The sequence below is a fragment of the Heterodontus francisci genome, chromosome 14, assembly GCF_036365525.1.
Source record: "Heterodontus francisci isolate sHetFra1 chromosome 14, sHetFra1.hap1, whole genome shotgun sequence".
In the NCBI taxonomy this organism is placed as follows: Eukaryota; Metazoa; Chordata; class Chondrichthyes; order Heterodontiformes; family Heterodontidae; genus Heterodontus; species Heterodontus francisci.
Window position 1 is genome coordinate 107,108,108 of NC_090384.1, and position 27,937 is coordinate 107,136,044.

The 27,937-nt window shown below is 46.7% G+C and overlaps 1 protein-coding gene across 2 annotated transcripts in view; it reads left to right on the plus strand.

The window, feature by feature from the left end:
• mrvi1 (murine retrovirus integration site 1 homolog) overlaps window positions 1-27,937 on the plus strand; it is a 123,178-nt gene that overhangs the window by 10,967 nt on the left and 84,274 nt on the right. For both annotated transcript variants that reach the window (XM_068046706.1, XM_068046707.1), the window contains exons 2-3: window positions 10,392-10,492; window positions 13,046-13,125. In XM_068046706.1, coding sequence (XP_067902807.1) covers window positions 10,392-10,492; window positions 13,046-13,125 — 181 coding nt within the window. The remainder of the gene's footprint in view (window positions 1-10,391; window positions 10,493-13,045; window positions 13,126-27,937) is intronic.

Sequence of the window (27,937 nt, forward strand, 5' to 3'; positions counted from 1 at the left end):
CGAAAAGTCTGTGCTAGCAGGGAGATCCCATCACCAAGGAACTTTGTGTTCTGGGAAGGAGGAAGGGTCACCAAGTTATCGGCCTTTGTGCTTTCTTGTTTTAAAACTTAATTCTTAAATTTAAATTTATTAAAATTTGCAGGGCTGTGGGAAAAGAGCAGAGGGAGTGTGACGAATTTGAGCTCCTTCAAAGAGTCAGTACAGACACGATGGGCTGAATGGTCTCATGTGCTGTATCATTCAATGATTCTAAATGCTGCTCAAACCACATGATTGTAAAAGCAGGGAAATATTGGATGAATGTGATAGAAGGGACTATCATGGGTGAGCAGTTTGGTTTATTTGTAATGTGATTAAACTGTGAGGGTCTAGTGTTCTTCAGTACTGTAACTTCCATTGGACAAGTGCACATTCACCCAAATCTGATTGTACCACAGCATCCAACCCATACCCTCACTATGTTTACTCACATTCTGACATTTCACCTGAATGAAAAAGAAACATCTTGCGTCTTGACAGTGAAATGTTTAAAACAATGACACGAGCCATAAATCTGCAAAACTCAACAGGGGAAAAACGATTCTCTTTTGTGCGTGTCAGCTGTGGCTCAGTGGGTAGAACACTTGGTTCCAAGGCAGAAAAGTGTGGGTTTCAGTCCCCATCCAGAGACTTCAGCCTAGAATTTAGGCCTACACTCTATTAGTACCATTAGGGGAATACTGCACTAAATTCTTTCATAGGATGTGGGCATCATTGGCAAGGCCAGCATTTATTGCCCATCACTAATTGCCCTTAACAACTGAGTGACTTGCTGGGCCATTTCAGAGGGTAGTTAAAAGTCAACCACATTGCTGTGGGTCTGGAGCCACATGTAGGCCAGACCAGGTAAGGACAGCAGATTTCCTTTCCGAAAGGACACAAGTGGACTAGGTGGGTCTTTACAACAATTAATGATAGTTTCATGGCACCATTGCAGGCTAGCTTTCAATTCCAGATTTTTTTTTAATGTATTAATTGAATTTAAATTCCACCAGCTGCCATGGTGGGATTTAACTCTGTGTCTTGTGGGCATTAGCCTGGGCCTTTCGATTACTAGTCCAGTGACATTACCACTACGCCACCGTACTGAGGGACGCTGCATGGTCGAAGGTTCAGTACAGAGGGAGTGTACACTGTTGGAGGTCAGTACTGAGGGAGTGTACACTGTTGGAGGTCAGTACTAAGGGAGTGTGCACTGTTGGAGGTCAGTACTGAGGGGGTGCTGCACTGTTGGATGGACAGTACTGAAGGAGTGCTGCACTGTCAGATGGGGCAGTACTGAGGGAGTGCTGCACTGTCAGAGGGGCAGTACTGAGGGAGTGCTGCACTGTTGGAGGGGTAGTACTGAGGGAGTGCTGCACTGTTGGAGGGGCAGTACTGAGGGAGTGCTGCACTGACCAAGGGACAGTACTGAGGGAGTGTACACTGTTGGAGGTCAGTACTGGGGGAGTGTACACTGTTGGAGGTCAGTACTGAGGGATTATGCACTGTTGGAGGTCAGTACTGGGGGAGTGTACACTGTTGGAGGTCAGTACTGCGGGATTATGCACTGTTGGAGGTCAGTACTGAGGGATTGTGCACTGTTGGAGATTCAGTACTGAGGGATTGTGCACTGTTGGAGGTCAGTACTGAGGGATTGTGCACTGTTGGAGATTCAGTACTGAGGGAGTGTACACTGTTGGAGGTCAGTACTGCGGGATTATGCACTGTTGGAGGTCAGTACTGAGGGATTATGCACTGTTGGAGGTCAGTACTGAGGGATTGTGCACTGTTGGAGGTCAGTACTGAGGGAGTGTGCACTGTTGGAGGTCAGTACTGAGGGATTGTGCACTGTTGGAGGTCAGTACTGAGGGATTGTGCACTGTTGGAGGTTCAGTACTGAGGGAGTGTACACTGTTGGAGGTCAGTACTGAGGGAGTGTGCACTGTTGGAGGTTCAGTACTGACGGAGTGTGCACTGTTGGAGGTTCAGTACTGAGGGAGTGTGCACTGTTGGAGGTTCAGTACTGAGGGATTGTGCACTGTTGGAGGTCAGTACTGAGGGAGTGCTGCACTGTCAGAGGGGCAGTACTGAGGGAGTGTACACTGTTGGAGGTCAGTACTGAGGGAGTGTGCACTGTTGGAGGTCAGTACTGGGGGAGTGTGCACTGTTGGAGGTCAGTACTGAGGGAGTGTGCACTGTTGGAGGTCAGTACTGAGGGATTGTACACTGTTGGAGGGCAGTACTGAGGGAGTGTGCACTGTTGGAGGTCAGTACTGAGGGATTGTACACTGTTGGAGGGCAGTACTGAGGGAGTGCTGCACTGTCAGAGGGGCAGTACTGAGGGTGTGTACACTGTTGGAGGTCAGTACTGAGGGAGTGTGCACTGTTGGAGGTCAGTACTGAGGGAGTGTACACTGTCAGAGGGGCAGTACTGAGGGAGTGTACACTGTTGGAGGTCAGTACTGAGGGATTGTGCACTGTTGGAGGTTCAGTACTGAGGGAGTGTACACTGTTGGAGGTCAGTACTGAGGGAGTGTGCACTGTTGGAGGTCAGTACTGAGGGAGTGTACACTGTCAGAGGGGCAGTACTGAGGGAGTGTACACTGTTGGAGGTCAGTACTGAGGGATTGTGCACTGTTGGAGGTTCAGTACTGAGGGAGTGTACACTGTTGGAGGTCAGTACTGAGGGAGTGTGCACTGTTGGAGGTCAGTACTGAGGGAGTGTACACAGTCAGAGGGGCAGTACTGAGGGAGTGTACACTGTTGGAGGTCAGTACTGAGGGATTGTGCACTGTTGGAGGTTCAGTACTGAGGGAGTGTACACTGTTGGAGGTCAGTACTGAGGGATTATGCACTGTTGGAGGTCAGTACTGAGGGATTGTGCACTGTTGGAGGTTCAGTACTGAGGGAGTGTACACTGTTGGAGGTCAGTACTGAGGGAGTGTGCACTGTTGGAGGTTCAGTACTGAGGGAGTGTACACTGTTGGAGGTCAGTACTGAGGGATTGTGCACTGTTGGAGGTCAGTACTGAGGGAGTGTACACTTTTGGAGGTCAGTACTGAGGGAGTGTACACTGTTGGTGGTCAGTACTGAGGGATTGTGCACTGTTGGAGGTTCAGTACTGAGGGAGTGTACACTGTTGGAGGTCAGCACTGAGGGATTGTGCACTGTTGGTGGTCAGTACTGAGGGAGTGTGCACTGTTGGAGGTTCAGTACTGAGGGAGTGTACACTGTTGGAGGTCAGTACTGAGGGAGTGTGCACTGTTGGAGGTCAGTACTGAGGGAGTGTACACTGTTGGAGGTCAGTACTGAGGGAGTGTACACTGTTGGAGGTCCGTACTGAGGGATTGTGCACTGTTGGAGGGGCTTTTGCAGGGGCAGTTCTGAGGAAGTGTGCACAGTCGGAGTGGCAATACTGAAGGAGTTTTTTTTATTTGTTCGTAGGACGTGGGCATCACTGGCTAGACCAGCATTTATTGCCCATCCCTTATTTGCCCTTGAGAAGGTGGTGATGAGCTGCCTTCTTGAACCATTGTAGTCCTTAGGGTGTAGGTACTCCCACAGTGCTGTTAGGAAGGGAGTTCCAGGATTTTGACCCAGCGACAGTGAAGGAACGGCCATATAGTTCCAAGTCAGGATGGTGTGTGCCTTTGAGGGGAACTTGCAGGTGGTGGTGTTCCCATGCATCTGCTGCCCTTGTCCTTCTAGGCGATAAGGGTCATGGGTTTGGAAGGTGCTATCAAAGGAGCTTTGGTGAGTTGCTGCAGTGCATCTTGTAGATGGTACACACTGCTGCCACTGTGCGTCGATAGTGGAGAAGCTGAATGTTGAAGGTGGTGGATGGGGTGTCAATGAAGCGGGCTGCTTTGTCCTGGATGGTGTCGAGCTTCTTGAGTGGTGTTGGAGTTACACCCATCCAGGCAAGTGGAAAGTATTCCATCACACTCCTGACTTGTGCCTAGTAGATGGTGGACAGGCTTTGGGGAGAGAGGAGGTGAGTTACTCGCTACAGGATTCCTGGCCTCTGACCTGCTGTTTTAGCCACAGTATTTATGTATTTGGTCCCGTTCAGTTTCTGGTCAATGGTAGCCCCTGGAATGTTGATAGTGGGGGAGTCAGCGATGGTAACGCCATTGAATGTCAAGGAGAGATGGTTAGATTCTCTCTTGTTGGAGATGGTCATTGCCTGGCACTTGTGTGGCACGAATGTTCTTCTTCTTTCTTCTTTTGGGCCTCCTTATCTCGAGAGACAATGGATACGCGCTTGGAGGTGGTCAGTGGAGTGACTGCCACTTAACAGCCCAAGCCTGAATATTGTCCAGTTCTTGCTGCATTTCTACACGGACTGCTTCAGTATCTGATGAGTCACGAATGGTGCTAAACATTATGCAATCATCAGCGAACATCCCCACTTCTGACCTTATGATGAAGGGAAGATCGTTGATGAAGCAGATCAAGATGGTTGGGCCTAGCACACTACCCTGAGGAACTCCTGCAGTGAAGTCCTTAGACGGAGATGGTTGACCTCCAACAACCACAACCATCTTCCTTTGTGCTCGGTATGATTCCAATTAGCGGAGGGTTTTCCCCCTGATTCCCATTGACTCCAGTTTTGCTAGGGCTCCTTGATGCCATACTCAGTTAAATACTACCTTGATGTCAAGGGCAGTCACTCTCACCTCACCTCTTGAGTTCAGCTCTTTTGTCCATGTTTGAACCAAGGCTGTAATGAGGTCAGGAGCTGAGTGGCCCTGGCGGAACCCAAATTGAGCATCAGTGAGCAGATTATTACTGAGCAAGTGCCGCTTGATAGCTATGTCGACGACACCTTCCATTACTTTGCTGATGATCGGGAGTAGACTGATAGGGCAGTAATTGGCTGCGTTGGATTTGTCCTGCTTTTTGTGCACAGGTTCTACCTGGACAAGTCTCCACATTGCCGGGTAGATGCCAGTGTTGTATAGAGTCATAGAAAGATGCAGCACCGAACAGGCCCTTCGGCCCACCGAGTCCGCGCCGACCATCTACCACCCATTTGTACTAATCCTGCATTAATCCCATTTCCCTCTCAAATCCCCATCGTCCCTCAATTCTCTGACCACCTACCTACACTAGGGGCAATTTTTTTACAATGGCCAATTTACCTCTCAACCTGCAAGTCTTTGGCATGTGGGAGGAAACCGGAGCACCCGGAGGAAACCCATGCGGTCACAGGGAGGACTTGCAAACTCCACACAGGCTGTAGCTGTACTGGAGCAGCTTGGCTTGTGGTGCAGCTATTTCTGGAACACAAGTCTTCAGTACTATTGCCGGAATGTTGTCAGGGCCCATAGCCTTTGTAGTGTCCAGTACCTTCAGTCGTTTCTTGATATCATGTGGAATGAATCAAATTGGCTGAAGACTGGCATCAGTGATGCTGGGTACTTCAGGAGGGGGCCGAGATGGAGTGTGCACTGTCGGAGGGACAGTACTGAGGGAGTGCTGCACTGTCGGAGGGGCAGTACTGAGGGAGTGCTGCACTGTTGGAGGGACAGTACTGAAGGAGTGCTGCACTGTCAGAGGGGCAGTACTGAGGGAGTGCTGCACTGTTGGAGGGGCAGTACTGAGGGAGTGCTGCACTGTTGGAGGGGCAGTACTGAGGGAGTGCTGCACTGTTGGAGGGGCAGTACTGAGGGAGTGCTGCACTGTTGGAGGGGCAGTACTGAGGGAGTGCTGCACTGTTGGAGGGACAGTACTGAAGGAGTGCTGCACTGTCAGAGGGGCAGTACTGAGGGAGTGCTGCACTGTTGGAGGGGTAGTACTGAGGGAGTGCTGCACTGTTGGAGGGGCAGTACTGAGGGAGTGCTGCACTGTTGGAGGGGCAGTACTGAGGGAGTGCTGCACTGTTGGAGGGGCAGTACTGAGGGAGTGCTGCACTGTTGGAGGGACAGTACTGAAGGAGTGCTGCACTGTTGGAGGGACAGTACTGAGGGAGTGCTGCACTGTCAGAGGGGCAGTACTGAGGGAGTGCTGCACTGTCGGAGGGGCAGTACTGAGGGAGTGCTGCACTGTTGGAGGGACAGTACTGAGGGAGTGCTGGACTGTCAGAGGGGCAGTACTGAGGGAGTGCTGCACTGTCAGAGGGGCAGTACTGAGGGAGTGCTGCACTGTTGGAGGGGTAGTACTGAGGGAGTGCTGCACTGTTGGAGGGGCAGTACTGAGGGAGTGCTGCACTGTTGGAGGGACAGTACTGAAGGAGTGCTGCACTGTCAGAGGGGCAGTACTGAGGGAGTGCTGCACTGTTGGAGGGGTAGTACTGAGGGAGTGCTGCACTGTTGGAGGGGCAGTGCTGAGGGAGTGCTGCACTGTTGGAGGGGCAGTACTGAGGGAGTGCTGCACTGTTGGAGGGGCAGTACTGAGGGAGTGCTGCACTGTTGGAGGGACAGTACTGAAGGAGTGCTGCACTGTTGGAGGGACAGTACTGAAGGAGTGCTGCACTGTCAGAGGGGCAGTACTGAGGGAGTGCTGCACTGTCGGAGGGGCAGTACTGAGGGAGTGCTGCACTGTTGGAGGGACAGTACTGAGGGAGTGCTGGACTGTCAGAGGGGCAGTACTGAGGGAGTGCTGCACTGTCAGAGGGGCAGTACTGACGGAGTGCTGCACTGTTGGAGGGGTAGTACTGAGGGAGTGCTGCACTGTTGGAGGGGCAGTACTGAGGGAGTGCTGCACTGACCAAGGGACAGTACTGAGGGAGTGCTGCACTGTTGGAGGGGTAGTACTGAGGGAGTGCTGCACTGTTGGAGGGGCAGTACTGAGGGAGTGCTGCACTGACCAAGGGACAGTACTGAGGGAGTGCTGCACTGTCGGAGGAGCAGTAATGAGGGCTTGTGCGCTGACAGAAGTGCTGTATTTTAGATGAGACATTGAACCGAGGTCCCATCTTCCCTCTTAGGTGGGTGTAAAAGCTCCCACAGTTCTATTTTGAAGAAGGGCAGGGGAGTTACCCTGATATCCTGACCAATATTTATCCCTCAACCAATATCCCTAAAGAAAATTGTCTGCTTATTAATTTTATTGCTGTATATGGGATCTTGCTGTGTACAAATTGCCTGCTGCTTTTCCAAGATTGCCTGGAGGGAGGAGATAGGGGGAGATGAGGGAGATGGAACCTGTGCAGGCCTGGCGGATTGCACCTGAACCGAGCCGGGACTGAGTTCCTTACGGGATGTTTTGCTAGTGCTGTTGGGGAGGGTTTAAACTAGTTTGGCAGGGGGATGGGGACCTGAGGGTAGACTCAGCTGGGACAAAATCAGGAATTAAAATGGAAGGCAGAAAATTAGTGGCTGAGTCTGGAAGGCAGAGGAAACAAAGTTTAGAAAATAAAAATAAAGAGTTTGGCAGTTCTTAAAGGTATCTACTTCAATGCAAGGAGGATAGCAAATAAAGCAGATGAGCTGAGGGCACACATAGACACGTGATAGTATGATATCATAACTATTACAGAAACATGGCTTAAGGAGGGTCAGGAACGGCAGCTCAACGTTCCTGGTTACAGGGTTTTCAGACGCGATAGGGAGGGGGATAAGAAATGAGGGGGAGTGACAATGTTGGTCAGATGAACTATTACAGTTATGAGGAGGGATGATATTTTGGAAGGTTCATCAAATGAGGCCATATGGATTGAACTATAGAACAAAAAAGGGGACATCATACTGCTGGAAGTGTAATATAGACCCAAAAACAATCAAAGGGAGATAGAAGAGCAGATATGTATTTATCACAGGGAACAAAGGGTAATGGTTGATGGATGTTCTTGTGAATGGAAAGCTGTTTCCAGTAGCGTTCCACAGGGCTCAGTGTTGGGTCCTTTGCCGTTTGTGATATATTTTAATGATTTGGACTTAAATGTGGGAGGCATGATTGGGAAATTTGCTGATGACACAAAAATTGGAAACAGCTACTTGTAGGTAAATCAGTGTCAGAGCAGTGGGAAGCATTCAAAGGGGAGATTCAAGGGGTCCAGGGTAAATATGTTCCTACAAAGAAAAAGGGTGGGACGGCCTGATCTAGAGCCCCATGGATGTCAAGAAGCCTACAGGGCAAGATAAGGCAGAAAAGGAAAGCTTATGTCCGACACCGAGAACTCAATACTACAGAAAGCCGAGAGGAATATAGAAAGTGGAGGGGTGAAATCAGAAAGGAAATTAGGAAAGCAAAGAGAGGGCATGAAAGTATATTGGTAAGCAAAATCAGGGTGAATCCAAAAATGTTTTACCATTACATTAAGAGTAAGAGGATAACTAAGGAAAGTGTAGGGCCATAAAAGATCAAAAAGGTAACCTATGTGCAGGAGCAGAAGATACTTTGGGTTTGTCTCCACAAGAGAGGGGAACGTTGCAGATATTATAGATAAGGAGGAGGAATGTGAAGTATTGGATATGATCAACTTAGGGAGAGAGGAAGTATTAATGGGATTAGCATCCTTGAATGTGGATAAATCACCAGGGCCAGATGAAATATACCCCAGAATGTTCAAAGAATCCAGGGAGGAAATAACGGAAGGTCTGACCATCATTTTCCAGTCCTCACTGGATACAGATGTGATGGCGGAGAATTGGAGAACTGCTAACATTGTACTTTTGTTTAAAAGGAGCGAGGGATTGACCAATTAATCATAAGCCAGTCTAACCTCAGTTGTGGGGAACTTTTTGGAATCAATTCTGTGAGACAGGATAAAGGCACAGATTAATCAAGGATAGTCAGCATGGATTTGTTAAGGGAAGATCGTGTCTGACTAACTTGATAGAATTTTTTGAAGAGTAACAAGGAGGATTGATGAGGACAGTACACTTATTGTGATCTACTTGGATTTTAGCAAGGCTCTTGACAAGGTACATATGGCAGACTGGTTAAAAAAATAAAATCCCATGGGATCCAGGGAAATGCAGAAAGCTGGATACAAAATTGGCTCAGTGGCAGGAAACAAAGGGTAATTGTTGACGGGTGTTTTTGCAACTGGAGGGCTGTTTCCAGTGGTGTTCCGCAGGGCTCAGTACTGGGTCCCCTGCTTTTTGTGGTATATATTAATGATTTGGACTTAAATGTAGGGGGCATAATCAAGAAGTTTGCTGACAACATGAAAATGGGCCGTGTGGTAGATAGCAAGGAGGATAGCTGTAGGCTGCAGGAAGATATTGATGGTCTGGTCAAGTATGCAGAAAAGTGGCAAATGGAAATCAACCTGGAGAAGTGTGAGGTGATGCATTTGGGGAGGTCAAACAAGGCAAAGGAATACACTGTTAATGGGAAAATACTGAGAAGTGTAGAGGAAGTGAGGGAGCTTGGAGTGAATGTCCACAGATCCCTGAAGGTAGCAGGACAGGTCAATAAGGTGGTTAAGAAGGCATATGGAATCCTTTCCTTTATTAGCTGAGGTATAGAATATAAGAGCAGGGAGGTTATGCTGGAACTGTATAACTCATTGGTTAGGCCACAACTTGAGTACTGTGTGCAGTTCTGGTCACCTCATCCCAGAAAGGATGTAATTGCGCTAGAGAGGGTACAGAGGAGATTTAAGAGGACGTTGCTAGGACTGGAAAAATGCAGCTATGAGGAAAGATTGGATAGGCTGGGGTTGTTCTCCTTGGAACAGAGGAGGCTGAGGGGAGATCTGATTGAAATGTACAAAATGTTGAGGGGCCTGGATAGAGTGGAGGTGAAGGGTCTATTCACCTTAGCAGAGAGGTCAGTGATGAGGGGTCATAGATTTAAAGTGATTGGTAGAAAGATGAGAGGGGAGATGAGAAAATGTTTTTTCACCCAGAAGTTGTTGGGGGTCTGGAACTCACTGCCTGAAAGGGTAGTCGAGGCAGAAACCCTCAACTCATTTAAAATGTGTCTGGATATGCACCTCAAGTGTCGTCATCTGCAGGACTGCAAACCAAATGCTGGAAAGTGAGATTAGACTGGGTGGCTTGTTTTTCAGCCAATGCAGGCACGATGAGTCAAGTGGCCTCTTTCTGAGCTGTAAACTTTCCAAAAGCAATTACTGGGCTCTAACATAATTTGAGACATTCTGAGGTGGTGACAGATGCTATATAAATGCAAGTCTTTCTTTTTAGCAATCTTGTTTGGCAATGCAGTGTTTAATGAGGGGATCTCGAGTCAGTGGGAGTGCCAGGAAAGAGCAGTGTTTACAGGATCTCTAAGGGTTGATATTTGCATTTATTATCAGTGTGAAGGGAGGATTATAAATATCTCTCCCAAGCTATGGTGATAAATACAGATCCAGGATTTGGAGAGGCCATTTTGTTTAAAGTTTTATTGGGGTAGAGGGAGTTAAATCTTATTTCTTTAAAGGTTTGTTATCTGTGTATAAAATCTGTTTGCAGGTTATAGGAGCTGATCTCAGGATGAGTACAACACCTGCAATAGTCCTACCAGACGTCACCAGCTGTCCGGACAGGGAGTTTGACCAAACGACACAGATAAGGTAAACACCATGAAGTTGGAAATCTGTGGAGATTCTCATGAACAACCATTGCAACTTCAGTGGAAGATCTGCAGGAAATCCCAGAGAAGTTGCGTAAACGGTGGACAATCCGCGAGGAACTGCCCACAAATTAATGGCCTGTTCGTTTCACCCTGTCCTCCCCTGAAGGCAATGATTCTTGTTCAGTCCCACGATGAGGGTTGTCAGCCATCGTTCAGTACATAACCCAAACTCCTGCTCATCATAGCACTCTCTTGCCTCTGAGTCAGGAGGTTATGGGTTCGTGTTCCACTCCAGAGACTTGAGACCATAATCCAGGCTGACATACTCTGTGCCATACTTAGAGAGTGCTGCACTGTCGGAGGGTCAGTACTGAGGGAGTGCTGCACTGTTGGAGGATCAGTACTGAGGGAGTGCTGCACTGTCGGAGGGTCAGTACTGAGGGAGTGCTGCACTGTCGGAGGGTCAGTACTGAGGGAGTGCTGCACTGTCGGAGGGTCAGTACTGAGGGAGTGCTGCACTGTCGGAGGGTCAGTACTGAGAGAGTGCTGCACTGTCAAAGGGTCAGTACTGAAGGAGTGCTGCACTCACTAATGCCAGTTTTTAATGTCCAGATTTTTTGTAAACTGAATTCAAATTCTCAAACTACCACAGTGGGATTTGAACTCACGTTCACTGGACTATTAGTCCACTTATGCTGTCCCTCCATGTTTGCTGTAAACTGATGTAAATGAGAAACTGTTGTAGTCCCAAAACAGTGTCCCGGGAACACCCACCACCCCCCCCTCGGTCCCCATCATTCCTGCAATCTCCTCCAACAAATACCCGCTGTGTTCCTAACCAATCCCAAAGTTTAGCCGAAATTCCCAGTTTCAAGCTCAATTGCAGCCTTTCATGTGCAACTTTGTAAAAAAGCTTTTTGGAAGCCTCTGTTCACCATATTATCAGCTCTACCACTGTCCAATCTCATGTTACCTCAAAAAGACCATGAAAAATATATCAACAAATGGTAGTCGTTCCTGGAAATATAATCACAGATGCTCGCCCTCACAGTCATGCTCACTCATGCACATTCAACACCAATTTGCATTTATCTAGCACTTTTAATGCAAGGTGCTTAATAGAAGCATTACTAAACAAAATTTGACACCGAGCCACATAAGGAGATATTAGGGTAGGTGATCAAAAGCTCAGTCAAAAAGGGCAGTTTTGATGAGTGTCTTATAGGAGGAGAGAGAGGTGGAGAGGTTTAGAGAGAGAGTTCTAGAGCTTGGGACCCAGGCAGCTGAAGACCTGGCCACCAATAGTGGAGCAATTAAAGTTGGGGATACTCAAGAGGCCAGATTTAGAGGAACGCAGAGATCTCAAAGGATTGTAGAGGTGGAGGAGCTAAGGAGTGGTGAGGCCGTGGAGTGATTTGAGAACAAGGATGAGAATTTTAAAATTGAGGTGATTTTTAACCGTGAGCCAATGTAGGTCAGCGGGCACTGGGGTGATAGGGGAATGGCACATGATGCAAGTTAAGACACAGGCAGCAGCGTTTTGGATGACCTCATGTTTGTAGAGGGGAGAATGTGAAAGACCAGCATTGAATTCATTAGAATAGTCAAGTCTAGAGGTAACAAAGGCATGGATGAGGGTTTCAGCAGCAAAGAACTGAGGCAGAGGCAGAGTTGGATCATGTTACAGAGATGGAAATAGACACGGATATGTGGTTGAAAGCTCATCTTGGGGCCAGGTATGACAGCGAGGTTGCGAACAGCATGGTTCAGCCCAAGATAGTTGCCAGGGAGAGGGATGGAATCAGTGGTTAGAGAACTGAGTTGTGGCAGGGAATGAAAACAATGGATTCAGTATTCCCAATATTTATTTGGAGGAAACACTCCCGTTCACGCTCATGCACATTCATACTCAAACACACACACATTCACACTCACACAGTCTCACACACACACACATCTACAGATACGCACACTCAAACTCAAACACACATTCACACTCACACACAGTCTCACACACACACACATCTACAGATACGCCCACTCAAACTCAAACACACATTCACACTCACACACAGTCTCACACACACACACATCTACAGATACACACACTCAGACTCAAACACACATTCACACTCACACACAGTCTCACACACACACACATCTACAGATACACACACTCAAACTCAAACACACATTCACACTCACACACAGTCTCACACACACACACATCTACAGATACACACACTCAGACTCAAACACACATTCACACTCACACACAGTCTCACACACACACACATCTACAGATACACACACTCAGACTCAAACACACATTCACACTCACACACAGTCTCACACACACACACATCTACAGATACACACACTCAGACTCAAACACACATTCACACCACATACACTTCCCCAGTGTTTATTCGCCCTTCCCCAGTGTTTGGAGATTCTTTCCTCAGATGAGGAACAGGATCCCATTAAAGTTACACTGCATGAATTCATTTAGTTTCCAATTGTGTCCGAACTTTTCTCTTGTTTTCTGCAGATCCCACAGTCCTATCCAGAGACGGTCCAGCAGAAACTCCAGAACCTCCTGTTCCTCAGCAAGTTCCCTAACTTCTGTTGGTAAAGTATTGTTCAGCACAGAGATCTGGGACTGACTTCAAAGTGTATTCACGGTCTTCAATTATTAATGTTACAATTGATCTTTCTGTCTTCATTTCTCATACTGATACAGCAGGGTTTTCTGACTCTGCTCCTGTCTTTGTTTCTCTCAGTTTTTTCTCCCTCTCTGCCTATATCTCTCTCTGTCTCCCTATCTCGTTCTCTATCTCTCCTCTCTCCGTGTCTCTATCTTTATCTCCATATCTCCTCTCTGTCTGTATCCCTTCATCTTTTTCTTCCTCTCCGTCTCTGTCTCTTTCTTTATCCCTCTCAGTTTATTTCTCCATTTCTCTATCTGTCTCTCTGTCTTTCCCTTGCTTTCCGTCTCCTCTCTCTGTTCATCTAATTTGCTATATCTCCCTTTCTGCCTTCCTGTAGTTCCCTCTCTCTATCTCTCATTTTGACCCTCACTTTGTCTGGCTGTCTGTGTTTCACTTTGTATCTTGTTTCCCTTTTCCCTCTTTAACTTAGAAAATATATAAATTGGGAGGGCAACAATATTAATCACAACATTTTCCTCAATGATCCTTTCTTCAGGGACACACTAATAATAATGTAACCGAATCGGTGCTAAATCTGTGCCACCTAATCTAATCCAGTCATTAGAAGTGTGGGACTCTCTCCCAAAAAAAAAGCAGTAGATACTAGCTCAAATAATCATTTTAAATCAGAGATTCATATTTTTTTTGCCAGCCAAGGGCATTAAAGGATATGGAGCCAAGGAGTGAGGGTACAGATCAGCCATGACCTCAATGAGTGGCAGAACAGGTTCGAAGGGTTAAATGGCCTCTTCCAGTTTCTGTCTTCCTATGTCCCACTGCTCTTTTAACAATCACAACTGACTTCCTTCGTGTTGAGATAAAACCTGCCTTTTAACCTCCATCAAATGGAATGGAATAGCCTCACTATTACATGATCTAGCCATCAACTTCACACACTCTTATCAAAGGCTTCTGGCCTTATCTCTTTGCTGTATTACGCTTGTATGAAGTACAGAAAACACCTTGAGTAACAGTGGAATATTCGGGAAGTTTACTCTCTAGAAATTTCAGCTCATCCAAAATGCACCTGCCCATATCCTAATTCTCACCAAGTCCTGCTCACTTATCACCCCTAGTGCTCTCTGACCCAGTTCAACAACACTCAATTTTAAAATTCTTATTCTTGTGTTTAAATTCTTCCGTAGCCTCTCTATCTCCCCTTCCTATCTCTGTAACCTCCTCTAAGCGCTACCAGCCTCTAAAATCTCTGCACTCCTCAAATTCTGGCCTCTTGAACACCCCCCAGTTTTAATCACTCCACCATTGGCGGCTGTGCCTTCAGCTGCCTGGGCCTTAAGCTCTGGAATTCCCTGCAGAAACTCAGTCTCTTGAAACTTCTTCCTACCTTCCATGTTTCAACAGGGTGGCTGGCGTGATGCAGATGTTGACTGCTGTTAAGGTTGTGGTTGTTGAATTGATTACAATATACTGGGAAGATTTAAGCCATTGTTTTCTGTCCCTGCAACAAACTCGGTCCCCTAGCTACTGACTCCATCCCTCTCCCTGGCAACAGTCTGAACTGGAGCCAGACTGTTTGCAATCTCAGTCTCATACTTGACCCCAAAATGAGCTTCCAATCACAAAGCCGGGCCATCACTAAGATCGCCTATTTCCACCTCTGTAGCATCACCTGACTCTATCCCTGCCTCCTGCTGAAACCCTCATCCATGCCTTTGTTATCTCCAGAATTGACAATGCACACCTGGACAGCTTCCCATGTTCTATCCTCGAGAAATTTGAGGTCAAGAGGGAACATAAGAATAGAATGGCAGTCAACATAAAAGGGAACCCAAAAATCTTCTACTGGCATGTGAGTAGTAAGTGGATAGTAAGAGGTGGAGTGGCACCTATTAGGGACAAAGAGGGTAATATATGCTTAGAGGCACAGGGCAAGGCTCGAATACTTAATGAGTAATTTGTATCAGTGTTAACTAAGGAAGAGGAATCTGACAAAATATCAGTAGAAGCAGAGTAGAGGCAATGGATAGGGTAAAATGTGAGAGGGGGGAGGTACTAAAAAGGTTGGTTATGCTTAGGGTAGATAAGTCACCTGGTCTGGATGGTTTGCATCTCAGGTTGCTAAGGGATGTGGGGGTGGAGATAGTGGAAGGGCTTGTCATAATCTTCCAATCTTTCCTAGATATGGAGGGGGCGGGCGTGCCAGGGGATTGGAGAGTGGGAAATGTAACACCCTTATTCAAGAAAGGGTGTAAGGACAGTCCTAGCAACTACAGACCAGTTAGTTTAACATCAGTGTTGGGTAAGGTTTTAGAAACAATAATCAGGGGAAAGAAATCAACACACACTTGGAGAGGTTTGAGTTAATTAAGGAGACCAGCATGGATATGTAAAACGGAGATCATGCTTGACAAATCTAATTGAATTTTTTGATGAAGTAACATAGAAGGCTGATGAAGAGAATGCGGTGTATGTTGTTTACATTAATTTTAAGAAAGCATTTGATAAAGAACCACATGAAAGGCTGTTTAACAACCTTCTGTGCCAGAAGGGGGAAAGTGAACAGCCAGCAGTCATGGTCCACATCAGAACCAACGACATTGGTGGAAAGAGGGATGTGGTCCTACACTCAGAATTTAGGGAGCTAGGTAAAAAATTAGCAAGCAGGACCTCAAAAGTAGTCATCTCCAGAATACTCCCAGTGCCATGAGCAAGTGAGTATAGAAATAGAAGGATAAGACAGATGAATGCGTGGCTGGAAAGATGGTGCAGGAGGGAGGGCTTCAGATTCCAGGGACATTGGGACCGGCTCTGGGGGAGATGGGATCTGTACAGGCCGGACGGGTTGCACCTGAACAGAGCCGGGACTGAGTTCCTTGTGGGACGTTTTGCTAGTGCTGTTGGGGAGGGTTTAAACTAGTTTGGGAGGGGGATGGGGACCTGAGGGTAGACTCAGTTGGGACAAAATCAGAAATTAAAATGGAAGGTGGAAAATTAATGGATGAGTCTGGAAGACAGAGAAAACAAAGGTTAAAAAATAAAAAAGAGTTTGGCAGTGCTCAAGGGGATCTATTTCAATGCAAGGAGGATAGTAAATAAAACAGATGAGCTGAGGGCACAGATAGACACGTGGCAGTATGATATCATAACTATTACAGAAACATGGCTTAAGGAGGGACAGGAATGGCAGCTCAATGTTCCTGGTTACAGGGTTTTCAGACGCGATAGAGAGGAGGATAAGAAAAGAGGGGATGTATAGGGGGAGGCGGTGGTGTAGTGGTATTGTCACCCAGAAACCCAAGGTATTGCTCTGGGGACGTGGGTTCAAATCCCACCACAGAAGAAGGTGGAATTTGAATTCAAATAATAAATCTAGAATTAAAGCCTAGTCTAATGATGTCCATGAAACCATTGTCAATTGTTGTAAAAACCCATCTGGTTTACTCATGTACTTTAGGGAGGGAAATCTGCTGTCCTTACCTGGTCCGGCCTACATGTGATTCCAGACCCACAGCAATGTGGTTGACTCTTAAATGTCCTCAAATGGCCTAGCAAGCCACTCAGTTATATCTAATCGCTACGGAGGCAATAAAGAATGAAACCGGACGGACCACCCAGCATTGACCTCGGCACCGGAAATGACAACGGCAAACCCAGCCCTGTCGACCCTGCAAAGTCCTCCTTACTAACATTTGGGGGCTTGTGCCAAAGTTGAGAGAGCTGTCCCATAGACTAGTCAAGCAACAGCCTGACATAGTCATACTCACAGAATCATACCTTACAATGTCCCAGACACTGCCATCGCAATCCCCAGGTATGTCTTGACCCAGCAGAGGTGGTAAACAGCTGGGAGGGAGTCATCCTGGGAGTCCTCAACATTGACTCCCGACCCCATGAAGTCTCATGGCATCAGGTCAAACATGGACAAGGAAACTTCCTGCTGATTACCACCTACCGCCCTCTCTCAGCTGATGAATCAATACTCCTCCATGTTGAACACCACTTGGAGGAAGCACTGAGGGTGGCAAAGGCACAAAATGTACCCTGGGTGGGGGACTTCAATGTCCATCACCAAGAGTGGCTCGGTAGCACCACCACTGACTGAGCTGGCCGAATCCTAAAGGACATAGCTGCTAGACTGGGTCTGCGGCAGATGGTGGGGAAACCAACAAGAGAGGAAAAACATATTTGATCTCGACCTCACCAATCTGCCTGCCGCAGATGCATCTGTCCATGACACTATAGGTAGGACCACCGCACAGTCCTTGTGGAGACGAAGTCCCGCCTTCACATTGAGGATCCTCTCCATTGTGTGGCACTACCACCGTGCTAAAGGGGATAGATTTCGAACAGATCTAACAATACAAAACTGGGCATCCATGAGGTGCTGTGGGCCATCAGCAGCAGCAGTAGAATTGTATTCAACCACAATCTGTAACCTCATAGCCCGGCATATCCCCCACTCTACCATTACCATCAAGCCGGGAGATCAACTCTGGTTCAATGAAGAGTGCAGGAGGGCATGACAGGAACAGTACCAGGCATACCTCAAAATGAGGTGTCAACCTGGTGAAGCTACAAGCCTGGATTATTTGCATGTCAAACTGCGTAAGCAGCATGCAATAGACAGAGCTAAGCGATCCCATAACCCATGGATCAGATCTAAGCTCTGCAGCCCAGCCACAACCAATCGTCAAAGGTTTTGGACAATTAAACAACTAACTGCAGGAGGTGGCTCCACAAATATCCCCATCCTCAATGATGGGGGAGCCCAGCACATCAGTGCAAAAGATAAGGCTGAAGCATTTGCAACAATTTTCAGCCAGAAGTGCCGAGTTGATGATCCATCTCGGCCTCCTCCTGAAGTCTCCAGCATCACAGATGCCAGTCTTCAGCCAATTCGATTCAATCCTCATGATGTCAAGAAATGACTGAAGGCACTGGATACTGCAAAGGCTATGTGCCCTGACAACATTCCATCAATAGTACTGAAGACCTGTGCTCCAGAACCTGCCGCACCCCGAGCCAAGCAGCTCCAGTACAGCGACAACACTGGCATCTACCCGGCAATTTGGAAAATTGCCCAGCCTACTCTCAGTCATTAGTAAAGCAATGGAAGGTGTCGTTGACAGTGCTATCATGCGGAACTTGCTTAGCAATAACCTGCTCAGTGACGCTCAGCTCCTGACCTCATTACAGCCTTGGTTCAAACATGGACAAAAGAACTGAACTCAAGCAGTGAGGTTAGAGTGACTGCCCTTGACACCAAGGCAGCATTTGACTGAGTATGGTATCAAGGAGCCTGAGCAAAACTGAAGCCGATGGGAATCAGGGGAAAAACTCTCCGCTGGTTGAAGTCATACCCAGCGCAAAGGAAGATGGTTGTGGTTAGAGTCATAGAGTTGTTGAAGGTCAATCATCTGAGCTCCAGGACATCACTGCAGGAGTTCCTCAGGGTAGTGTCCTAGGCCCAACCATCTTCAGCTGCTTCATCAATTGACCTTCCTTCAATCATAAGGTCAGAAGTGGGGATGTTCGCTGATGATTGCACAATGTTCAGCACCATTCGTGACTCCTCAGATACTGAAGCAGTCCGTGTAGAAATGCAGCAAGACTTGGACAATATCCAGGCTTGGGCTGATAAGTGGCAAGTAACATTCACGCCACACAAGTGCCAGGCAATGACCAGCTCCAACAAGAAAGAATCTAACCATCTCCCCATGACATTCAATGGCATTACCATCGCTGAATCCCCCACTATCTAGGGGTTACCATTGACCAGAAACTGAACTGGAGTAGCCATATAAATACTGTGGCTACAAGAGCAGGTCAGAGGCTGGGAATCCTCTGGTGAGTAACTCACCTCCTTACTCCCCAAAGCCTGTCCACTATCTACAAGGCACAAGTCAGGAGTTTAGTTTAGTTTAGAGATACAGCACTGAAACAGGCCCTTCAGCCCACCGAATCTGTGCCGACCATCAACCACCCATTTATACTAATCCTACTCTAATTCCATATTCCTACCACATCCCCACCTGTCCCTATATTTCCCTACCACCTACCTATACTAGGGGCAATTTATAATGGCCAATTTACCTATCAACCTGCAAGTCTTTGGCATGTGGGAGGAAACCGGAGCACCCGGAGGAAACCCACGCAGACACAGGGAGAACTTGCAAACTCCACACAGGCAGTACCCAGAATTGAACCCGGGTCGCTGGAGCTGTGAGGCTGCGGTGCTAACCACTGCGCCACTCTGCCGCCCTAAAGTGTGATGGAATATTCTCCATTTGCCTGGATGGGTGCAGCTCCAACAACATGCAAAAAACTCGACACCATCCAGGACAAAGCAGCCTGCTGGTTGGCACCCCATCCACAACATTCACTCCCTCCATCACTGACGCACAGTGGCAGCAGTGTGTACCATCTACAAGATGCACTGCAGCAATGCACCAAGGCTCCTTAGATGACACCTTCCAAACCTGCAACCTCTACCACCTAGAAAGACAAGGGCAGCAAATGGTTGGGAACACCACCACCTGCAAGTTCCCCTCCAAGTCACACACCATCCTGACTTGGAACTATATCACCGTTCCTTCACTGTCGCTGGGTCAAAATCCTGCAACTCCCTTCCTAACAGCACTATGGCTGTCCCTACCCCACATGGACTGCAGCAGTTCAAGAAGGCAGCTCACCACCACCTTCTCAAGGGCAAATTAGGGACCGGCAGCAAATGCTGGCCTGGCCAACAATGGCCAGATCCCATGAACGAATAATTTAAAAAAATTTGGTTAAGGAAACTATTACAGCTGTGAGGAACATAAGAAATAGGAGCAGGAGTAGGCCATTCGGCCCCTCAAGCCTGCCCCGCCATTCAATAAGATCATGGCTGATCTGCCCCAGACCTCAACTCCTCTTTCGTGCCAGCTCCTCATAGCCCTCAACTCCCCAATATTTCAAAAATCTATCTACCTCCTCTTTAAATACTTTCAGTGATCTAGCCTCCACAACTCCCTGGGGTAGAGAATTCCAGACATTCACTACTCTCTGAGAGAAGAAATTCCTTTGCATCTCAGTTTTAAATGAGTATTCCCTTATTCTGTAACTATGTCCTCTAGTTCGAGATTCTCCCACTAGTGGAAACATCTTCTCAACATCTACCCTGTCAAGCCCCCTCAGAATCTTGTACGTTTCAATAAGATCACCCCTCATTCTTCTAAACTCTAATGAATAAAGGCCGAACCTGTTTAGCCATTCTTGATAAGTCAACCCGTTCATCCCAGGAATCTACCTAGTGAATCTCTTTTAGAAACATAGAAACATAGAAAATAGGAGCAGGTAGCAGCGGGCAGCACAGTGGCGCAGTGGTTAGCGCCGCAGCCTCACAGCTCCAGCGACCAGTGTTTGGTTCTGCGTACTGCTCGTGCGGAGTTTGCAAGTTCTCCATGTGACCGCGTGGGTTTCCTCCGGGTGCTCTAGTCTTCTCCCACATGCCAGAGACTTGTGGGTTGATAGGTAAATTGGCCGTTGTAAAAATTGCCCCTAGTGTAGATAGGGGGAAGGTGGGGATGTGAGAGGGAAAAAATGGGATTAATGTAGGATTAGTATAAATGGGTGGTTGATGGTTGGCGTTGGGCCGAAGGGCCTGTTTCGGTGCTGTATCTCACTATGACTCTGTAAGTAGGCCATTCGGCCCTTTGAGCCTGCTCCGCCATTCATCCAACTCAGTAACCTTTTCCCGCTTTCACCCCATACCCTTTGATCCCTTTAAACCCAAGAGCTATATCTAACTCCTTCTTGAAAACATACAATGTTTTGGCCTCAAGTGCTTTCTGCGGTAGCGAATTCCACAGGCTCACCACTCTCTGGGTGAAGAAATTTCTCCTCACCTCTGTCCTGAAAGGTTTACCTTAGACTATGACCCCTGGTTCTGGACTCCCCCTCCATTGGGAAAATCCTTCCTGCATCGACCCTGTCAAGTCCTGTTAGAATTTTATAGGCTTCTAAGAGATCACCCCTCACTCTTCTGAACTGCAGCGAATATAATCCTAACCGACTCAATCTCTCCTCATACGTCAGTCCTGCCATCCCAGGAATCAATCTGGTAAACCTTCGCTGCACTCCCTCCATAGCAAGAACATCCTTCCTCAGATAAGGAGACCAAAACTGCACACAATATTCCAGGTGTGGCCTCACCAAGGCCCTGTATAATTGCAGCAAGACATCTCTGCTCCTGTACTCAAATCCTCTCGCTATGAAGTCCAACATACCATTTGCCTTTTTTACCGCCTGTTGCACCTGCATGCTTACCTTCAGCGACTGGTGTACGAGAACACCCAGGTCCCGCTGCATATTCCCCTCTCTCAGTTTATAGCTGTTCAGATAATAATCTGCCTTCCTGTTTTTGCTACCAAAGTGGATAATCTCACATTTATCCACATTATACTGCATCTGCCATGCATTTGCCCACTCACTCAACTTGTCCAAATCACCCTGAAGCCTCTCTGCATTCACTAGTTAACGTCTTTCCAACCTGAAAAAGATCCATTAATCCCGTCTCTCTCTCTCCTGTGAGTTAACCAATCCTCAATCCATGCTAATACATTACCCCCAATACCGTGAGCTCCTATCTTGTACAATAATCTTTTATGTGGCACTTTATCAAACGCCTTCTGGAAATCCAAATACACAACATCTACAGGTTCCCCTTTATCAAATCTGCTTGTTATAACCTCAAAGAACTCTAGCAAATTTGTCAAACATGATTTCTCTTTCACAAAACCATGTTGACTCTGTTTGATTGCGTTAAGCTTTTCTAAATGTCCTGCTATTTCTTCCTTAATAACAGACTCAAGCATTTTCCCAACGACCGATGTTAGGCTGACTGGCCTATAGTTTCCTGCTTTTTGTCTCCCTCCCTTCTTGAACAGGGGCGTCACATTAGCGGTTTTCCAATCCACGGGGACCCTCCCGGAATCCAGTGAGTTCTGGAATATTTCGACCAATGCCTCCACTATCTCTGCAGCCACTTCCTTTAAAACCCTTGGATGTAGGCCATCAGGTCCTGGAGACTTGTCTGCCTTTAGTCCCATCAGTTTGTCAAATACTTTGTCCCTCGTGATAGAGACTGTTACAAGATCTTTCCTCCTATTAGCTCCTTGTTTGCCTGATATCTGTGGGATGTTTATAGTGTCCTTCACCATGAAGACTGATGCAAAATATTGGTTTCAATTATCTACCATTTCCCTGTTCCCCGTTATCAATCCTCCAGTCACTTCCTTCTAGTAAAAGGTGTCGCTATGGGTACCCGCATGGGTCCTAGCTATGCCTGTCTTTTTGTGGGATATGTCGAGCATTCTTTGTTCCAGTCCTACTCAGGCCCCCTCCCCCAACTCTTTTTCCGGTACATTGATGACTGTATCGGTGCCGTTTCCTGCTCCCGCCCCGAACTAGAAAACTTTATCAACTTTGCTTCCAATTTCCACCCTTCTCTCACCTTTACATGGTCCATCTCTGACACTTCCCTTCCCTTCCTCGACTTCTCTGTCTCCATCTCTGGGGATAGGTTGTCTACCAATATCCATTATAAGCCCACTGACTGCCACAGCTACCTTGACTACACTTCTTCACACCCTACCTCCTGTAAGGACTCCATTCCATTCTCCCAGTTTCTCTGTCTCCGACGCATCTGCTCTGATGATGCTACCTTCCATGACGGTGCTTCTGATATGACCTCCTTTTTCCTCAACCGAGGATTTCCCCCCACTGTGGTTGACAGGGCCCTCAACCGTGTCCGACCCATTCCCCGCACCTCTACCCTCACCCCTTCCCCTCCCCCTCCCTCCCAGAACCGTGACAGGGTTCCCCTTGTCCTCACTTTTCATCCCACCAGCCTCCATATCCAAAGGATCATCCTCCGCCATTTTCGCCACCTCCAGCGTGATGCCACTACCAGTCGCATCTTCCCCTCCCTTCCCCTGTCAGCATTCCGAAGGGATCATTCCCTCCGCGACACCCTGGTCCACTCTTCCATTACCCCCACCACCTCGTCCCCGTCCCAGGGCACCTTCCCCTGCAATCGCAGGAGGTGTAATACCTGCCCATTTACCTCCTCTCTCCTCACTATCCCAGGCCCCAAACACTCCTTTCAGGTGAAGCAGCGATTTACTTGTACTTCTTTCAATGTAGTATACTGTATTCGCTGCTCACAGTGTGGTCTCCTCTACATTGGGGAGACCAAGCGCAGACTGGGTGACCGCTTTGCGGAACATCTCCGCTCAGTCCGCAAGCAGGACCCTGAGCTTCCGGTTGCTTGCCATTTCAACACTCCCCCCTACTCTCATGCTCACATCTCTGTCCTGGGATTGCTGCAGTGTTCCAGTGAACATCAACGCAAGCTCGAGGAACAGCATCTCATCTACCGATTAGGCACACTACAGCCTGCCGGACTGAACATTGAGTTCAATAATTTCAGAGCATGACAGCCCCCCATTTTACTTTCATTTTTAGTTATTTTTTCTTCCTTTTTTTTACATTCCTTTTTACATTTTTTACAATCTTTTTTTGCATTTATTTCATTTCATCTTAGTTTGTTCAGTTTGCTTACCCACTGTTTTTTTCAGGTTGTTTTTCTTCAGGTTTGCACTTGCTGCTGTTCAATATTCAGTGTATTCACACCTAATCTGTACTAATGCTTTGTCTTTCAACACACCATTAACATATTGTTTGCCTTTTCTCTGTGACCTTTTGGTCAGCTATGTGGCCTGGTCCAATCTGCACCTTCTCCTTTGTTATCTCTTGCCCCACCCCCACCTCACTTGTTTATAATCTGTGACTTTTCTAATATTTGTCAGTTCCGAAGAAGGGTCACTGACCCGAAACGTTAACTCTGCTTCTCTTTCCACAGATGCTGCCAGACCTGCTGAGTGATTCCAGCATTTCTTGTTTTTGTTTCACTTTAGCTACTCTCTTTTTATATACCCGTAGAAGCATTTGCTGTTTGTGTTTATATTTCTTGCCAATTTACTTTCATAATCAATTTTCTCCCTCTTTGTTAGTTTTTTAGTCATCCGCTGCTGGTTCCTAAAAAAATCCCAATCCTCTGGCCTACCACTAGTTTTCGCCGCTTTGTATGCCTTAGTTTTTCATTGGATGCTCTCCTTGACCGCCTTTGTTAACCACGGGTGGTTCATCCTTCTCATCGAGTCCTTTTTGACCAGGATAAAGTTTTGCTGAGCGTTATGAAATATCTGCTTAAATGTCTGCCACTGCTCATCCACTGACCTTCCCCTTAGTCTATCTTCCCAGCCCACTTTAGATAACTCTTTCTTCATACCTCCGTAATTGCCCTTGTTTAAATTGAAGACACTGGTTTGAGACCCGAGTTGTTCGCCCTCAAGCTGAATTTGAAATTCTACCATGTTGTGATTGCTTCCCCCTGGAGGATCCTTACTTACAATATCTCTTATTAATCCTACCTCATTACACATTACTAGATCTAAAATAGCCTGTTCCCGGATAGATTTTGCAACGTATTGCTCTAAGTAACAATCCCTGATGCACATTGCAAATTCGTCTTTCATGTTACCTCTGCCAATCTGACTTGTCCAGTCAATATGCAGATTAAAATCACCCATGACAATTGTAGCGCCGTTCTTACACGGCTCCATTATTTCCCGACTTATACTTTGTCCAACAGTGAGGCAACTCTTCGGGGGCCTTGGACGACTCCCACCCGTGACTTCTTCCCCTTGCTATTTCTTATTTCCACCCAAACTGATTCCACATCACGATCTATTGCACCTATATCACTACTCACCACCTCACTGATACCTTCCTTTATTAACAAAGCTGTTTTTCCAGAACATCGAATACCCTTGAATATTGCGTTCCCAGTCTTGGTCACCCTGTAATCACGTCTCTGTAATAGCTATCAAGTCATATTCATTCATTTCTATTTGTGCCGTCAACTCATCTATCTTGTTACAAATACTACGTCCATTCAGATAAAGAGCCTTAAGCTTTGACTTTTTACCATTATTTCTCATTCTGGTTCTAATTTTTGCTGCACCCTTCTGTTTATATTTTCTGCTCCTTCCTGTCACACATTGATTACCGTTCACCTCTTCATTACCCTGCACCTCTGCTCTCTCGTTTCTTTTTGATTTTTTAAACTTCCCTTCAATTGAACCCTCTCCCTCACTAATTAGTTTAAAGTCCTATCTACAACCCTAGTCATACGATTCACCAGGACACTGGTCCCAGCATGGTTCAAATGGAGCCCGTCCCAACGGAACAGCTCTCTCCTTCCCCAGTATTGGTGCCAGTATCCCATGAATGGGAACCCATTTCTCCCACACCAATCTTTGAGCCACACGTTTACCTCTCTAATCTTATTTACCCTGCACCAATTTGCACATGGCTCAGGTAGTAATCCAGAGATTATTACCTTTGTGGTTCTGCTTTTTAATTTAGCCCCGAGCTGCTTATAGTCACTCAGCAGAACCTCTTCCTAGTCCTACCTATGTCGTTGGTACCTACGTGGACCACGACAACTGAATCCTTCTCCTCCTACTCCAAGTTTCTTTCCAGCTCAGAAGAGATGTCTTTAACCTTAGAACATAAGAAATAGGAGCAGGAGTAGGTCATTCAGTCCCTCAAGCCTGCCCCACCATTCAATAAGATAATGGCTGATCTGTCCCAGGCCTCAACCCCTCTTTCGGGTCTGCTCTGCCTAACCTTGGCACCAAGAAGGGATGATATGTTGGAAGGTTCATCAAATGAGGCCATATGGATTGAGCTAAGGAATAAAAAAGGGGCAATTACAATGCTGGGACTGTACTATAGTCCCCCAAACAGTCAGAGATAGAAGAGCAGATATGTCGGCAAATCTCTGAGAAGTGCAAGAACAAATAGGGCAGTAATAGTAGGGGATTTTAATTACCCCAATATTAACTGGGATAGTTTTAGTGTGAAAGGAATTGAGAGAGCAGAATTCTTCAGGTGCATTCAGGAGAACTTTTTTGCTCAGTATGTAGCAAGTCCAACAAGAGAGGGCGCAGTTTCAGACTTAGTTTTAGGAAATGAAGCTGGGCAGGTGGAAGGAGTGGCAGTGGGAGAGCATTTTGGTGGTCATGATCATAATTCAGTCAGTTTTAACATAATTATGGAAAAGGACAGAGATAGAACAGGAGTTAGAGTTCACAATTGGGGAAAGGCCAATTCTACTAACTGAGGAGTGATTTAGTGAAAGTGGACTGGAAACAGCTACTTGAAGGTAAATCAGTGTCAGAACAGTGGGAGGCATTGAAAGGGGAGATTCAAGGGGTTCAGAGTAAACATGCTCCCACAAAGAAAAAGGGTGAGCCGGCCAAATCTAGAGCACCATGGATGTCAAGAAGCCGACAGGGTAAGATAAGGCAGAAAAGGGAAGCTTATGTCCGACACTGAGAATTCAATACTACAGAAAGCCAGAGAATATCTGCATGCACAATCAAGGTGCACCCAAAGATGTTTTATCAATACATTAAGAGTAAGAGGATAACTAAGGAGTGAGTAGGGCCCATAAAAGACCTAGAAGGTAACCTATGTGTAGGGGCGGAAGATGTTGGAACGGTTCTTAATGAATACATTGCATCTGTCTTCACAAAAGGGAGGGACGATGCAGATATTGTAGTTAAGGAGGATGAGTGTGAAGTGTTCGATATGATAAACATAGGGAGAGAGGAAGTATTAATGGGTTTAGCATCTTTGAAAGTTGATAAATCACCAGGGACAGATGAAATGTATCCTAGGCTGTTAAAAGAAGCAAGAGAGGAAATAGCAGAAGGTCTGACCATCATTTTCCAGTCCTCACTGGGTACAGGTGTGGTGCCGGAGGATTGGAGAACTGCTAACATTGTACCTCTGTTTATAAAGGGAGTGAAGGATAGACCGAATAATTACAGACCAGTCAGTCTAACCTCAGTAGTGGGCAAATTATTGGAATCTATTCTGAGAGACAGGATAAACTGTCACTTAGAAAGGCACAGGTTAATCAAGGATAGTCAGCATGAATTTGTTAAAGGAAGATCTTGTTTGACCAACTTGATCAAATCTTTTGAGAAAGTAACAAGGAAGATAGATGAGGGTAGTGCAGTTGATGTGGTCTACATAGATTTTAGCATTGCGGTTGACAAGGTCACTCATGGGAGACTGGTTAAAATAATAAAATCCCATGGGATCCAGGGAAATGCAGCAAGGTGGATACAAAATTAGCTCAGTGGCAGGAAACAAAGGGTAATTGTTGACGGCTGTTTGTGTGACTGGAGGGGTGTTTCCAGTGGTGTTCCGCAGGGCTCAGTACTGCGTCCCTACTTTTTGTGGTATATATTAACGATTTGGATGTAAATGTAGGGGGCATGATCAGGAAGTTTGCAGACGACACAAAGATTGACCGTGTGGTAGATAACAAGGAGGATAGCTGTAGGCTGCAGGAAGATATTGATGGTCTGGTCAGGTGGGCAGAAAAGTGGCAAGTGGAATTCAACTGGATAAGTGTGAGGTGATGCATTTGGGGAGGTCAAACAAGGCAAAGGAATACACGATTAATGGGAAAATAATGAGAAGTGTAGAAAAAGTGAGGGACCTTGGAGTGAATGTCCACAGATCCCTGAAGGTAGCAGAATAGGTCAATAAGGTGATTAAGAAGGCATATGGAATCCTTTCCTTTATTAGCTGAGGTATAGAATATAAGAGCAGGGAGGTTATGCTGGAACTGTATAAATCATTGGTTA